This window comes from Taudactylus pleione, unplaced genomic scaffold, assembly GCF_031769625.1.
Source record: "Taudactylus pleione unplaced genomic scaffold, aTauple2 ptg000113l, whole genome shotgun sequence".
In the NCBI taxonomy this organism is placed as follows: Eukaryota; Metazoa; Chordata; class Amphibia; order Anura; family Myobatrachidae; genus Taudactylus; species Taudactylus pleione.
Genome location: NW_028284515.1, coordinates 10,344,360 through 10,358,258, shown reverse-complemented (window position 1 = coordinate 10,358,258; position 13,899 = coordinate 10,344,360). Strand labels below are relative to the sequence as shown.

General features: G+C 45.4%; 1 protein-coding gene across 1 annotated transcript in view; it reads right to left on the bottom strand.

The window, feature by feature from the left end:
- The window catches only part of SYNE2 (spectrin repeat containing nuclear envelope protein 2), a 455,935-nt gene that overhangs the window by 213,821 nt on the left and 228,215 nt on the right, over positions 1–13,899 (bottom strand). The window contains exons 47-50 of the mRNA XM_088471237.1: positions 11,962–12,284; positions 10,610–10,754; positions 10,185–10,400; positions 6,015–6,262 (exon numbers count right to left, since the gene is read on the bottom strand). Of these exons, the coding sequence (XP_088327363.1) occupies positions 6,015–6,262; positions 10,185–10,400; positions 10,610–10,754; positions 11,962–12,284 (932 nt within the window). The remainder of the gene's footprint in view (positions 1–6,014; positions 6,263–10,184; positions 10,401–10,609; positions 10,755–11,961; positions 12,285–13,899) is intronic.

The following is a 13,899-nucleotide window of genomic DNA, read 5'->3' as shown; positions in this document are numbered from 1 at the left end:
AGTACATCATCTGAGTACTGCCTTTAAGTATTCTACTCCAGTGCTTATCTTGCAATTGGATCCTTCACCTATACTGCAGTTCATAATCCGAGTGCTGGTCTTCGATATCTCTAATATCATACTTCAGTGTTCCCCTGCATCCAGATATCCTTCAGTGTTCTTCATCAGTCTTTATTGATGTCTTTTAGTGTTCCAGGCTCGGTCTGATATCTTCAGTGACACTCTGCGTACCTATCCATAGCGGTGCGCATTATCTCAAGTGACATTCTTAGTGATTCTCAGTGTATCTGCATATTAATCCAGTGATGTGCATAAGTCTCCAGTGACACTCTTAGTGATTCGCAGTGTGTAAATCTTCAACTAGCATATTCTCTATTTGCCACTCTCCAGTGTTTCCTGCATCGGACACTACCCACATCCTCTAGTGTATACCTGCTGCCTCCCCACATGGGCCCTGATTCAGAGCCGGACGCTCTGGCAGAGCGCTCGCTCTGAATCAGGGCCGTCCCTCTGAATTTTAGAGCGGCCTCCTGGCCGCTCACATAGCTGTGGGTAAAGACCATCGCGACCATCGGGCTTGCGACGAGACCCTTGTGGTAGGGTTTCGTTGCCGCAAGCCCTGGAGTGCTTTCGGCTCTATCAGAGCCGAAAGCACTCCCACTGACATCACTTGTGATGTCAGTGGGGCTGGCCCCAGACGGTAGGCGTTCCCATGGGAACGCCTCCGTTTGGCCAGCCACGCCCCCGGCACGCCTACCAAAGGGGGCGTGCTGTCACTCACCATCGACAGCACGCCCCCTTTGTAGCGAGACCCATAGCGACAGCTTGCCCGTCGCTATCCGGGTCTCGTGCGCATGATGAAGCCGCCTCCGTCGTGCGTATGCGCACTGGCCTAACATCGGCCCGCTTGCGAGCGCTCAGCGCTCGCGAGCGGGTCTGAATTAGGCCCATAGTTCCCTCGACGCCCAGTCCCCGGACTGGAATCCCGCGACCTAGGTTGTGACTCTAGTTCCTGGACTAAAGATCCCCGGGGCAGATTGTGAGAGCATGTAGCTTGAGCACCGTGCTATTCTGAGTAGTGCATGTGGAGAAGGGAAGCCAGTATCAGACCCAACATGGGGCTGGTGCAAGTGCTAATGATAATCGGTCAGTTGTGAACAGAAAAACAGTGGGCTTGCCGCTTGAAGGCGCACGGATCTTGTCATTAGTCCTACGGAAACGCGCATTAGTATATGATAGTAAATCAAGCTGTTGTTTTTAACTCGCAAGCTGTTGTTTTTAACTTGCACACTATTACTTACATAAAGCTCGCAAAATAATAGACATGCTTCAGGCTAGTGAGTATAGCCTGAGCAGGTGCGAGTTACATGCACAGATCAGTGAGATCCGTGTATGCTTCTGTGTGTAAAAACCTATAGAGGTGTAAAAATAAAAAATAAATGACTAGTTCTACTGTAAAAGACAAAATTATTTAATCTATTTTTTACACAATCAACCCGGCCAGGGCTGCCGGGGATTGCTCCGGGCTATCAGCCCAGGCCTGGGATGCCCTGGAGAGGGGGAACGCCTTTACCCCCCAGGGATCCCCGGCCTCGGGTGACTAGCGTGTGGTGATAATGCTTTGGCTGGGGACCCAGTGAAGCGGATCCCACGGCTGTGGCATTACAACCCCCCTAGAATGAGCCCAGTGCTGGTTGTGGAAAATACAGGGGACCCCTACTCCTTTTATCCCCTGTATTTCCCCAACCAGAACTGGCTCACTGAGCCTGGTGCTCGTTGATGAAAATACAGGGGAACCCTACGTCTCTTTTCCCCTGTATTTTTACAACCAGGACCGGCTCAGAAAAGCCCGGGGCTGGTTGTGCATTTAGTGGGGGACCCCACGTCATTTTTTTTATTTTTACACTTTTCAGAGTTTTTTTACACACAGAAACCTTCACAGAGCTCACTAATCTGTAAAGGCTTCTGTGTAACTCACACCTTAGCATGAAAGCCGCATTACAAGGTGCTACATTACCATCAGTTTAATGCGAGTCAAACTGGTACACTCTAACTCACACCCTATTACATTTGCAAGTTTTGGGACAAACTCACACATCCAAATGTGCGAAAAGGTCTGAGTTTGTCCCACACAAAAAACTCGCACCCTATTACATTTGGCCCTTTGTGTACAACTTAGTATCAGTCCCTATGCTTGTGTGTGCTATATTTCTACAGCCATTTTCCATTATGTGTTTTCTAAAGGTCTGTCCCTAAATAAAATTGATTTAGCACTGGACCTAGGATTCCTACCACATAATGGGTATATTTAATAAATGGAGGCTGTGCTTGTCGTCGGTTCTGGCAATGCGATTTAAAAGGGCATTGATATTAAATGCAAAACCAGAGGTGTGTGCAAATTAATATGATTTATTTTTAAATACCACGGCCAGAACCGCCAACAAGCAAAACCGCCCCGCTGTCTTTCTTTGGCTAATGATTATACAAAGAGTCATATTTCACAAGTTACTATAAGTTACTACACAGTTATATGTATTATATTGCAGTAAATGTAGATTGCCACTGGCAGTATATGAATAAAGGTCATTACAATAGAGAAAGACCTTTCAGACAGTACAAGCAGGTATGCATTGAGGTGACCATCCAGTTTGTCAATTATCACTCTTTATATGTCTGGATTTGTCACTGTGACTTGCTCTAGGAGTTTCTGTATTCAGTATTCAGCGTATGTGAAGCGACTTTCTTAAAACATCTACAATAAAGAGACAGTGGCCAAAAACACACTGTATCTGCATAGCCGGATATTAAATAATAAATGCTCAAAGAAATTATCACTACAAGTCCGATGGCTCTTAATTATTTCATATGTAGCGTGCTAAACATCAAACTAGTAAGAGTATTTGGTTAATTATATGGTGTAATGTACCTGCAGCAATGAAATAACATGAGTGCATTTAAGACATTACACAACAGGGGGACCCTTTTGCCCACTACCATTTGCACTAAGTGGCACTCTGCTTTTTATTTTAGATCTAGCTATTAGGTTCCCCCAGAACTGTGTGACAGCTGCAGCAGGAATCAGCCACTTATCCTTTCAATGGGCATTCTGTAGATAACTCCATCCTATACTCTTAAGACAGGAGATACAGCCTTATCTGTTTATGTCGCTCTCAAACCGCCTATATTACATAATGTTCTAATCTTTTTGCCAAAATGATGTTGTGTTTGGTGCTGCTAGTTTTGGATTCATCAGTACAGACTGCACAGAAAGACAATTTTGACATCTGCCAGTCCCTACAACAAAAACTGATACAATTATGTGAAGAGCCCAATTTAGAGTCTCGCTGGTAATTTTGCTAAATATTGAAAATCTCAGAACTAAAAATATCCCTCATTACAAAGAATGCGTCAGGATAACGTATTTCATAAAGCAGCACATCAGACATCAGGAGTGGGCAGATAAGGCAATTAAAATAATAAAAAACATAACCAAGTAAACAAACTACCGACAGCTCTTAAAAAAGCATATATAAAAATTTCAGACATTTGCCATAACTGGAGAAGGGAGCAGAAAACCTAAAATTATAAGACAAAAAAGTCTTAATTTAATGTTATTGAAGAAAGTTGCATAATAATCAATTAAGGCTAAGAACTTTAACACATATAATATAAACGCATACATACATGTGCGTAATTCTGCACACATACACAAGCCTTGGGAAGCCTTTTGCATCAACCAGGCACAATTTATACTGCAAATTTAATAAAAACATTAAAAAAATCTATTAATGTGACAAATTCAGTGATCTCAAGATACAAATGAGGCTGGAATGAGCAATACGTGATGGATATAGTGATATTAGGCGAGACATTGAAGTTACATACAGTATTTACTTCTGCATTTTCATTTCAGCTCCAAAACAATCCAGCAAAGGCTTAGGTAAAGCATGTATTCTGGAACATTTCCCAAAACTGAAAAATGGTCACGCACTAAGGGCCTGATACAGAGACGGACGGTAATGCAAATGCAACTGCATAATCTCACGGATCGCAGTTGCTAAAATATGCTAATGCCTCCAAGCATAGGGAAGCCCACTGCTGCCTTCTCATATCCGTACGACGATGTGCAGCATAGTAAACATCGGTATCATCGACGTACATCAAGCAGCATGTAAGTCAAGTCTGACCAGCCGCAAACACTGCGGCTCTCCTGACACACAGAGCACTCTCATGCTGCGCAGGAGAACGCAATGACTAATTTATGCACGCCCACGAAATGACGTTTAAACGGTCAGACACGCCAGTGTTTTCCTAACCACCCCCAAACGCTGACTACCTGTCACTCACTTTGCGAGTGGGTACTTTGCGCAATGCAATCGCTGCAAGACTGGCATTCGCATATGCGCATTAAAATTGCCATGGCGTCCGTCTCTGTATCTGGCCCTAAATTATGTGCAAGGCAGCGAAATACTGTAGGCACATGTGGGCAAAATGCTCTACCTTTCCACGTGTTATGCATTTTGATTTATAAAAACATTTTATGGCAAGATAAACAGACACAAAAATAACTGCTGAAAGCAATTTCAAATAGCAAATTATGAAAAAAAAAGCAGAGAAAAAATGCTCCACACAAGTTTATAAAGATGCTCAGTATGTGCCTCAGACTAGGTAAAAAGCATAAAGTAATTATATTTTAAGTCATGTGCTACATTTTCTTTAAAACTACAGTGGCCACGCATTTCTCAGTGATTGCACATCCTTCACTGACAACCCAATGACCACCCACCGTCCAGTGCCCGCACATTCTCCAATGACCATCTAACCTCCAGTCCCAGCTCATTGTCCAGTAATCACACATTCTTTAATGACCCCCCACTCTGCAGTGACAGCCCACCCTCAAGTAACCATCCACCCTCCTGTGACCGCCCACCCTTCAGTGATCACAGGGCCTGATTCAGACCCGGTCGCAAGCGCTGTGCGCTCGCAACCGGGTCGATGGTGGGCCATTGCGCATGCGCACGACGGAGCCGGCTCCGTCGTGCACATGCGCGAGACCCGGATAGCGACGGGCAATCCGTTGCTCCGGGTCTCGCACCAAAGGGGGCGAGCTGTCGATGGTGATTGACAGCTCGCCCTGTTTGGTAGGCGGGCAGGGGGGATGGCTGGCCAAACGGAGGCGTTCCCATGTGAACGCCTGCCGTTTGGGGGCGGCCCCACTGACATCACGAGTGATGTCAGTGGAGAGATTTCGGCTCTGTTAGAACTGAAATCTCTCTGGGGCTTGCGTCCACGAGACCCTACCTCAAGGGTCTCGTCGCAAGCCCAATGGTCGCGATGGTCTTGACAATCGTGACCATCAACCTGGCCGCTCGCTATAGCTGTGGGTGGTCACCCACAGCTATGCGAGCGTCCAGGAGGCCGCACAAAAAAAACCCAAAACGCCCAGATTCAGAGCGAGCGCAGAGCGATCGGCTCTGAATCAGGGCCAGTGACCATCCAACCTCCAGTCCCCACACATTCTCCAGTGATCACATTCTTTAATGACCCCCCCACTCTCCAGTGACATCCTACCCTCCAGTAACCACCCACCAGTGACCGTCCACTCTACAGTGATCGCACATTTTCCAATGATCACCCACTCTCTAGTGACAGCCGACCCTCCAGTGACTGCCCACCATCCTGTGACAATCCAGCCTCCAGTGATCACACATTCTCCGGTGACTGCCCAACCTCCAGTGATCACACATTCTCCAGTGACTGCCCAACCTCCAGTGATCACACATTCTCCAGTGACTGCCCAAACTCCAGTGATAACACATTCTCCAGTGACTGCCCAAACTCCAGTGACATTCCACCCTACAGTGACTGCCCAACCTCCAGTGGCCGCCCACCCTCCAGTGACCGCACGGATAGTAACTACTTGGCAAATTCATTAATTGAATGTTTAGCTTTATAAATATCTTGTTGATCAGCATTCTAATTTGAGGATCTATTTGTAACACATACAATCTTACATTTCACACTTGTCATTCATTGAATGGATTTCTTGAATCACTGGAACCGCGTCTGTCTCAGCTGCTCCCAAAATATTCTGGATTCGACACCTCAAAAGAGACAACTGCAGCTGCTGCATCCACAAGCTTTCCTCAAAGCGCCTGATTTCAGAGATGGAGCTCAGAAGTCGCGCAGTTTTCTGTTTCGTCTCAGGTTTGTCCAGAACCTCTTCCTGGCAGTTATCCAGAAGTATCATCTCCATTTCCATCTGCAAAATAATATTTTTGTAAATAGTTCTCAAAGGGTCACTACAGTTCTCAACAATCCTGACAGATCTGTTGCGCCAATACAAACACTCAGAAACTCAAATTAGTTGCACTTTTGTAAATGAGCTATGCCATCCCGGAATTTGTTGTCGAAGGGCTTGAGAGGAGGGAATTCAACAACTCAGGGGGCTATTTTAAGTGTAATCAAATCTGGTTTTCTCTCTTTTGTTTGTATGATTTTAAATAACTTTCGGCAGTAGCTATTGAAGCTGGAGCACATCGCCATTTAAACATTCTATCATCAACTTTTTTTTACATTTTTGCATTTAAACTCAACACCATCAGCTGTTTGCATCAGTCTTTAGTGAGCTGACTCTAGCTGCAATGATCACCAATGTGTGCAGGTTAGATACAGGACATCTTCATTTCTAATAAACATGTCACTACGCCCCAATAAAACAGGGAGTGGCCCAAAAGTGCAGCCAAGAGTAGAAACACGTAGTTCTTCTATATCCCGTTGACCATAAGGGATCGGTCCTTATTTTTCTCTAAGAAAATGGGGAGACAAATAGACTCCTCTCCCCATACTCACCCATATTAGGTGTGTGAAGTGCCCTGAAAGGTTTATTTGAATACTCTAGACACCAATGTTAAATCAATTACTTTTTCTGAGAAAAAAAAAAGAGGATCGGTCCCTTATGGTTAACGGGGATATAGAAGAACTCTGTGATTCAACTCTTGACTGCGCTTTTGGACCACTCCTTGTTTTATTGTATGTTAAGAAAGGTCTGGTTCACCTGACTGCGTTGGACTGAGCCGCGGTCAAAAGGCGCAAGTTACTTTGTCTTGTTTATTCCATGTCACTATGCCCAGTTATCAGATACACCAATAGATGGGTGTGGAATGTTAGGTCGACAATTCTCATGTCAACATGCATCAGGTTGACATGAGTGTGTCAACATGGTCAAAATGACAACATGCAGCATGTCGACAGTGACCAGATCGACATAATGTCTACACTGATGACATGTGCACGTGGTAGAATGTTGACCTAATGTGGCTGGTGGCCCAGCGGTCATTTACCTGGTCCCGGCGGTAGCTGTGTCTTTAGTGACGTCTTGTAGGTTCAGCGGCCACGTCTGTTGGAGACGTTTGACGGAGTGGCGTTCTGGTGAGCATTTTACCCCTAGCCCTAATCCATACCCCTCCACCTAGTGCCTAACCATAAAGCCCCCTGCCCCTTCCCCCAGCCTTACCTGAACCCTCCTGGCGGCACCTAACCCTATCGACATTTCACATCGCAACATTTCAGATGTCGACATTCTGGGAGTGTCGACATGGTGCCTGTCAACATTATGAATGTCAAAATGGCTACCGTCGACCATGTGACCGGATCTCCCAAAAGACAGGGGATGATTTTAGAGATGAGTGGTTCGGATTCTGTGGAATCCGAACCGCTCCGAACATAGGGGATCCGAGTCCACCCGAACCCTGTTCGGGTGTTCCCCGTCTGACTCGGATCCCCGTTCGAGGCCAAACGGCGGCCTCCTGATGTCGGATTCTCGCGAGGGCAGACCGCTGTGATAGTGGTCTGCCCTACACAGACACACACAGCCGCCAGGGCAGCTGTGTGTTTGTAATAGCAGCCAATGAGAGTCAGGCAGACTCTCATTGGCTGCTGCACGGAGGGAGCCAGTTGGAGCTCACTCATGAGCAGGGCCAGATTAACAATGGGGCGGATGGAGCTATAGCTCCAGGCCTTCACATAAAAATAGGCCCTCAACAAGACAGCATGATTACCAGCTGCCTAACTGGCCATACATTTTAAGTATTTAAATAGTTTTTCTAGTTTTCCCCCTACAAAAAAAATATGCAATTTTTCTATTTCTATGTAGTTAGGGAGACATTGTGTCTCATAGTGTAGGGGGTATACACACCAAGGTGACTTTGACCACACCCACACAGCACCGACCACAGATCTTCCCCTTCTCATGGGCCCATGAACATTTTCAGCTCCAGGACCATGTGGGTCTTAATCCGGCCCTGCTCATGAGCTCTGTCTTCCGGCTCCCTCCGCGCGTAATAGAGCAGCAGAGCAGGACGGACGGCGGCAGGAGCGGGGATTCAGGTAAGTTTTTTTTTTTCTTTTTTTATTGTTTGTTTTTAAGGGGGCGCTACAGGGGGCATGCTAATGGGGGCACTACTACTGGGGGGCATACTACTGGGGGCACTGCTACTGGGGGGCACTACTACTGGGGGCCTGCTACAGGGGGCATACTACTGGGGGCATTGCTACAGGGGGGCATACTACTGGGGGGCACTGCTACTGGGGGCACTGCTACTGGGGGGCATACTAATGGGGGCACTACTACTGGGGGCCTGCTGCCGGGGGCATACTACTGGGGGGCATACTACTGGGGCATGCTAATGGGGGCACTGCTACTGGGGGGCATACTACTGGGGGCATGCTAATGGAGGCACTGCTATTGGGGGGCATGCTAATGGGGGCAGTACTAATGGGGGGCATACTACTGGGGGCATGCTAATGGGGGCACTACTACTGGGGGCCTGCTACAGGGGGCATACTACTGGGGGCATTACTACTGGGGGGCACTGCTACTGGGGGCATGCTAATGGGGGCATGCTAATGGGGCACTGCTACTGGGGGGCATACTACTGGGGGCACTGCTACTGGGGGGCATGCTAATGGGGGGCACTACTACTGGGGGCTTGCAACAGGGGGCATACTACTGGGTGGCATGCTACTGGGGGTCACTGCTACTGGGGGTCACTGCTACTGGGGGCCTGCTACGGGGGGCATACTACTGAGGGCATGATAATGGGGGCACTGCTACTGGGGGCATGCTACTGGGGGCACTGCTACTGGGGGCCTGCTACGGGGGGCATACTACTGAGGGCATGATAATGGGGGCACTGCTACTGGGGGGCATGCTAATGGGGGCACTGCTACTGGGGGCATGCTAATGGGGGCTCTACTACTGGGGGCCTGCTAATGGGGGCACTGCTACTGGGGGGCATACTACTACTGGGGGCACTGCATAGGGGGCCCTACTACTAAGGGGACTGCATAGGGGGCACCACTACTGGGGGCATTGTGTAAGGGACACCATTGCTGGGGGCATTGTATAAGTGGCACTACTACTGTGGGCATTGTATAAGGGGCATTACTACTGTGGGCTTTGTGTATAAGGGTCACTACTGTGGGCATTGTGTAAAAGGGTCACTACTGTGGGCATTGTGTAACAGGGGCACTACTGTGGGCACTGTGCAAAAGGGCAACTACTGTGTGTCGTAACATAAATAAGAGACACTACTTTATGGTGTAATGTGAATCAGGGACACTATGTGCGGTGTAATGTGAATAAGATTGTGCACTGTGACTCCTTGGGCCGTAGCCCACTATGTAAACAAGTACTGTGATTCTGCTGGCCGTACCCCACTGGGTGGGTGCACTACTTTTCATTTCTGCCACTGCTGTGTGGCAATGCTTCATAGATGTACTTTAAATTGTGGTGTCTGTGTCGCTGCTTTGTCGCTTAGTAACCAGTCAGCTCACTGCAACCTTTGGCCAATAATGGTTTAAACTGTGAGGTGGTCTAAATTGACTGTAAATGACTGGAACTAAAGTTATTGAGGTTAATAATACTCTAGGAAGAAAAAAAAGCCCAATTTATGTGATTTTAGCTTTTTTTTGTACATTTTTGTAAAAAAATCCAAATCCAAAGCCAGTCACCGCAGTTTGGCAAATCCAAATCCAAACGACGAATTAGCCGGATGACGAATTAGAACCAAATCTAAATCCGGCAAAAATGGCGCACATCCCTAGATGATTTAGTTATACATGAAACAATCACTTTATTAAGATGGTGACTTAGCTTGTGCCAAATAAATCTATTCAATTACCAGGTCGTTGATTAATTTCCACTCCTGTTTCAGTTCATCACAGTACAGTTCCCAATCTCTACAGATACCGAGGAGATACAGCCATTTATCCCACAATGACTCTATTATTTTGTCAGCCAGCGGACTGTCATCTTCGCTGCTTGTGGTCAGGTCACTGGATGCCTGTTGTAGTATCAGCAATTGCTCCTCACAGGATTGTATTTGTGTCACTAAATGCTGAGAAACAAACAAAAAAAAAGATATACAAGTGTGACATATCAAATTAATCAGTGCAGTCTCGTTCCATCGTTTGTCACATCCATTTGCGACTAAGGGGTAGAGTTAGATGGGACCTGGACTGCAGCAATAGTGCATGAGCACACATCTGAAGATATCACACCAGTATCTGAAAACGGAATGATCTGGATCTTTTCTCACAGACTTGCCTTGCTTTTTTCCCACTGCACCAAGGCAGCTTTGTAGGATGTTGGCTTCTGAGACAAAGAATCTCTGATCATGGCTTCAATCTCTTCAAGATCCTCTGTGATCTTCTGCTTATTACTTCTGAATAGGTGATATTTTTCCTGGCAGCTAGACAAATAAGAATGCAAAATGTAACAGCTTGGAGCACAGAGGTCCATAGTAGGTTTGCGTATGACAACTAAACTAAAAACATGATTTCATAAGTATTACTTAAGGTGGCCATACACTGCATGATAATTGGGCAAAGCAGCTGACAAAGCTGTGTACACACTAGACAATATGTTGCCCGATCCGGCGGATCAAGCCAACATAAAGTCCATATCAGCCAGTGTGTACCCGCTATGTTACTGACAATGCGCTCACCCGCGCAGGTCCAACAGGCGATATAGTCAGCATGGTCCCCGCCGTCACTCCATCGCTGCCGGCATCTGCAAGTGTGTATGCACTTGCCAATGACGGTGCGCCCGCCGATTCCCGCCGCTGCCAATGTCGTACACACTAGACATCGTCTAGTGTGCACCCGGCTTAAGAGCCTCATTTATCAACAAGTTTTATCATTCACAACGAGAGTATAATTTTTCTCCAGCCAATCAGCTCCACCAATCTGTTTGAAAAATAACAGTTGGGAGCTGATTGGCTGGAGCACCATTTATCATACACAACGAGTTTTATCACACATTGTGAATGATAAAACTTGTTGATAAATGAGGCCCATAATGACTGGCTTAAAACATTAGTTCAGTGTATGGCACTGAATGAGTGCTGGAAAACGGTTTGAATCATCCAGTATAATTTTCAAACGTACCCGACCATTGTTCAGCCAACTTCCAGCTGTGTATGGAGATCATCACCATATGTATGGGGGCACACCAACTATCGGGCACCTGGCTCCTCCTGTCAGCTAGTCTGCTGCACAAGCAGTGTATGGCCAAGCTTTACTACTACTACCATTACTTAGTTACAATAATTCCTCCTAAAATACTATTTGCTTTAGCCTACTGTACTTTATAACATAAAATTGCATTTAGAGTATGAGACTTTGGGGCTGTCTGTTCATTTGTACAATTTCATTATTTTAATTAAACTAGTTTTTGCATGCACACGTGTAAAAAAGCAAGCAATCGGATGTTTACTTTATTTTTAACTGGAACTAGAAAAATTACAGCAGGTATCTGATTGGAAGTATGAATTTCTAGATGAAACACTATGAAAACCACTTGTTGAATGTATATACTGTATCAATGATTAGGTTATATCTTGTGCAGTCAATTTATATACCATATTTAAATAAGCTAATGATGAAAGGGAAATGAACCTGATAAAAGTTGATCTCTTTTTTTCCAACATTTCCGTCAAAAGACAATTCTTGGCGGTGACCTCTTGCAAAACGTCATCCAATTGTTCTTGATCATGCGGACTACAAACGGATTTCAACTGATTAGCGATCTTATGAATTTCAGCTACAGAAAGATTTAGATCTTCTTGTTGAGAAATCAGCACGTGTGCCTGGTATTCTAGATTATTTAAATCAAATGGATCCACTTGTAACTTTCCTCTATGTAGAGTGAACAGATCTACAATCTTGGTGATGGCTTGTTGGAAATCTTGAAGGCAAATACAGGTCTTCTCAGCTGTGTTCTGTCAAAGATAAAAGAATTTACTGCAACTATCTATCTACATGGACACTTCTGTTTTACTGATTTCCTACAAAATTAACACTAGGTTACCATCTGTACAGCACATGTTCCAATCATTTAAAGGACCTCATAAACTAAATATGACATTTTCCTTATTTAAAATAGATATTTTTAGCATTATAGAAGTAAAAGTTTTAGGTGCTTAATAAAACCAAAGATATTTAATAACACATTTTGGCCATGTGGGGAGATGTTTTCCTAGGTATAGCTAGCATACTGCCTGCCAGAAATGCTGTTATACAGCTCTGTAGCCAAGCTCCACTCAGCCTAAAGAGATTGAAAAACAGAATAATAACATCTACATAAAAACAGCAAGTGTAAATACAATTTCACTCATTAAACATTCATTCTTCCAAAGTCTGGGACCTTTTTTTACTTATTTACTAGTCAATGTTATGATAATCTCTTTTAGTGGCCTGGGGGCCTATTCATCATACCTAAAATTTCTCTGGAGGTAATTAGGTTTAGAACTCGCATGGAGTTCTACCTAATTACCAGAGGAATTCATCATTCCTCCTCCCCATAACTATCCATTTCGAAAAGCTGTCATTGTGTTCTGTTGGGGAGAACACATGACAGCATAGCAGACGGAGCCAGAAGAGAGTCCAGAGCGATGGAGGAAGACGTCGGGGGACATGCCCAGCTGAAAGCAGGAAAGTGTTACCTACTAATACGCCACCTCACAGTGACATATGGTAACACCATCAAATTCCGAAAATACATAATTTTCGGAATTTGATGACCAGCCTAATCTCCATATCCCCATACTAATGTATGGGGAGTATGGAAATTAACCCAGGAGGACTTAGCAAGGAGATATCAGTGATATCTCCTATGCTAAGTGTGTTCATGAATACTAAAATAACATTAATTAAGGAAATTGTCCTTAAAAACATTATTTTTGTGTTGATGAATAGGCCCCTTAATTATCAAATCATATTTGCGAGGTATCACACCCATTTTCAGGGGGAAGGGCGTTCCCACAAATATTAAGTATCCCCTGAATATATGTACAGGAGTAATCGGTATGATATACCGCCGGAAATAAGCCCGGCGGATGTAATACCGACGCCGGAAGGCAGAAGACTGAAGTTCCCAACAGGGTAAGTATTTTAACTATCCCTAACCCTCCCCCCCAAACTAATCCTAGCCTCCCTCCCTAGTGCCTAACCCCAACTTCCCCCCAGGGGTGCCTAAACCTAACCCCCCCTCCCCTCACCGTAAACCTAACCTTCTGGGGGGGGGAGGGGGTCCCAGAAACAGACAGATCACAGGTGCACAACTCCAAATCACTCATTATATATTAATACGTTATGCAATAAAATTTTCCAATAAAGAGAGGTTTTTAGCATAATCATGGCCAAGGTTATGGGCCTACCCACCATATCCAGGTAACCTCTGTAGGGTATGTGCCTAACATACTAGGGTTCAAATCCAGCATGCAGGACACCCCCAAACCAGCTCAGCCGAGCCACCCCAGGGCATCGCTCTAATGAGAAAAGTGCAGTGTAAAGTAAGAAAGATAAGAGCAGCTGCTGCTGCATGTATAGGATAGA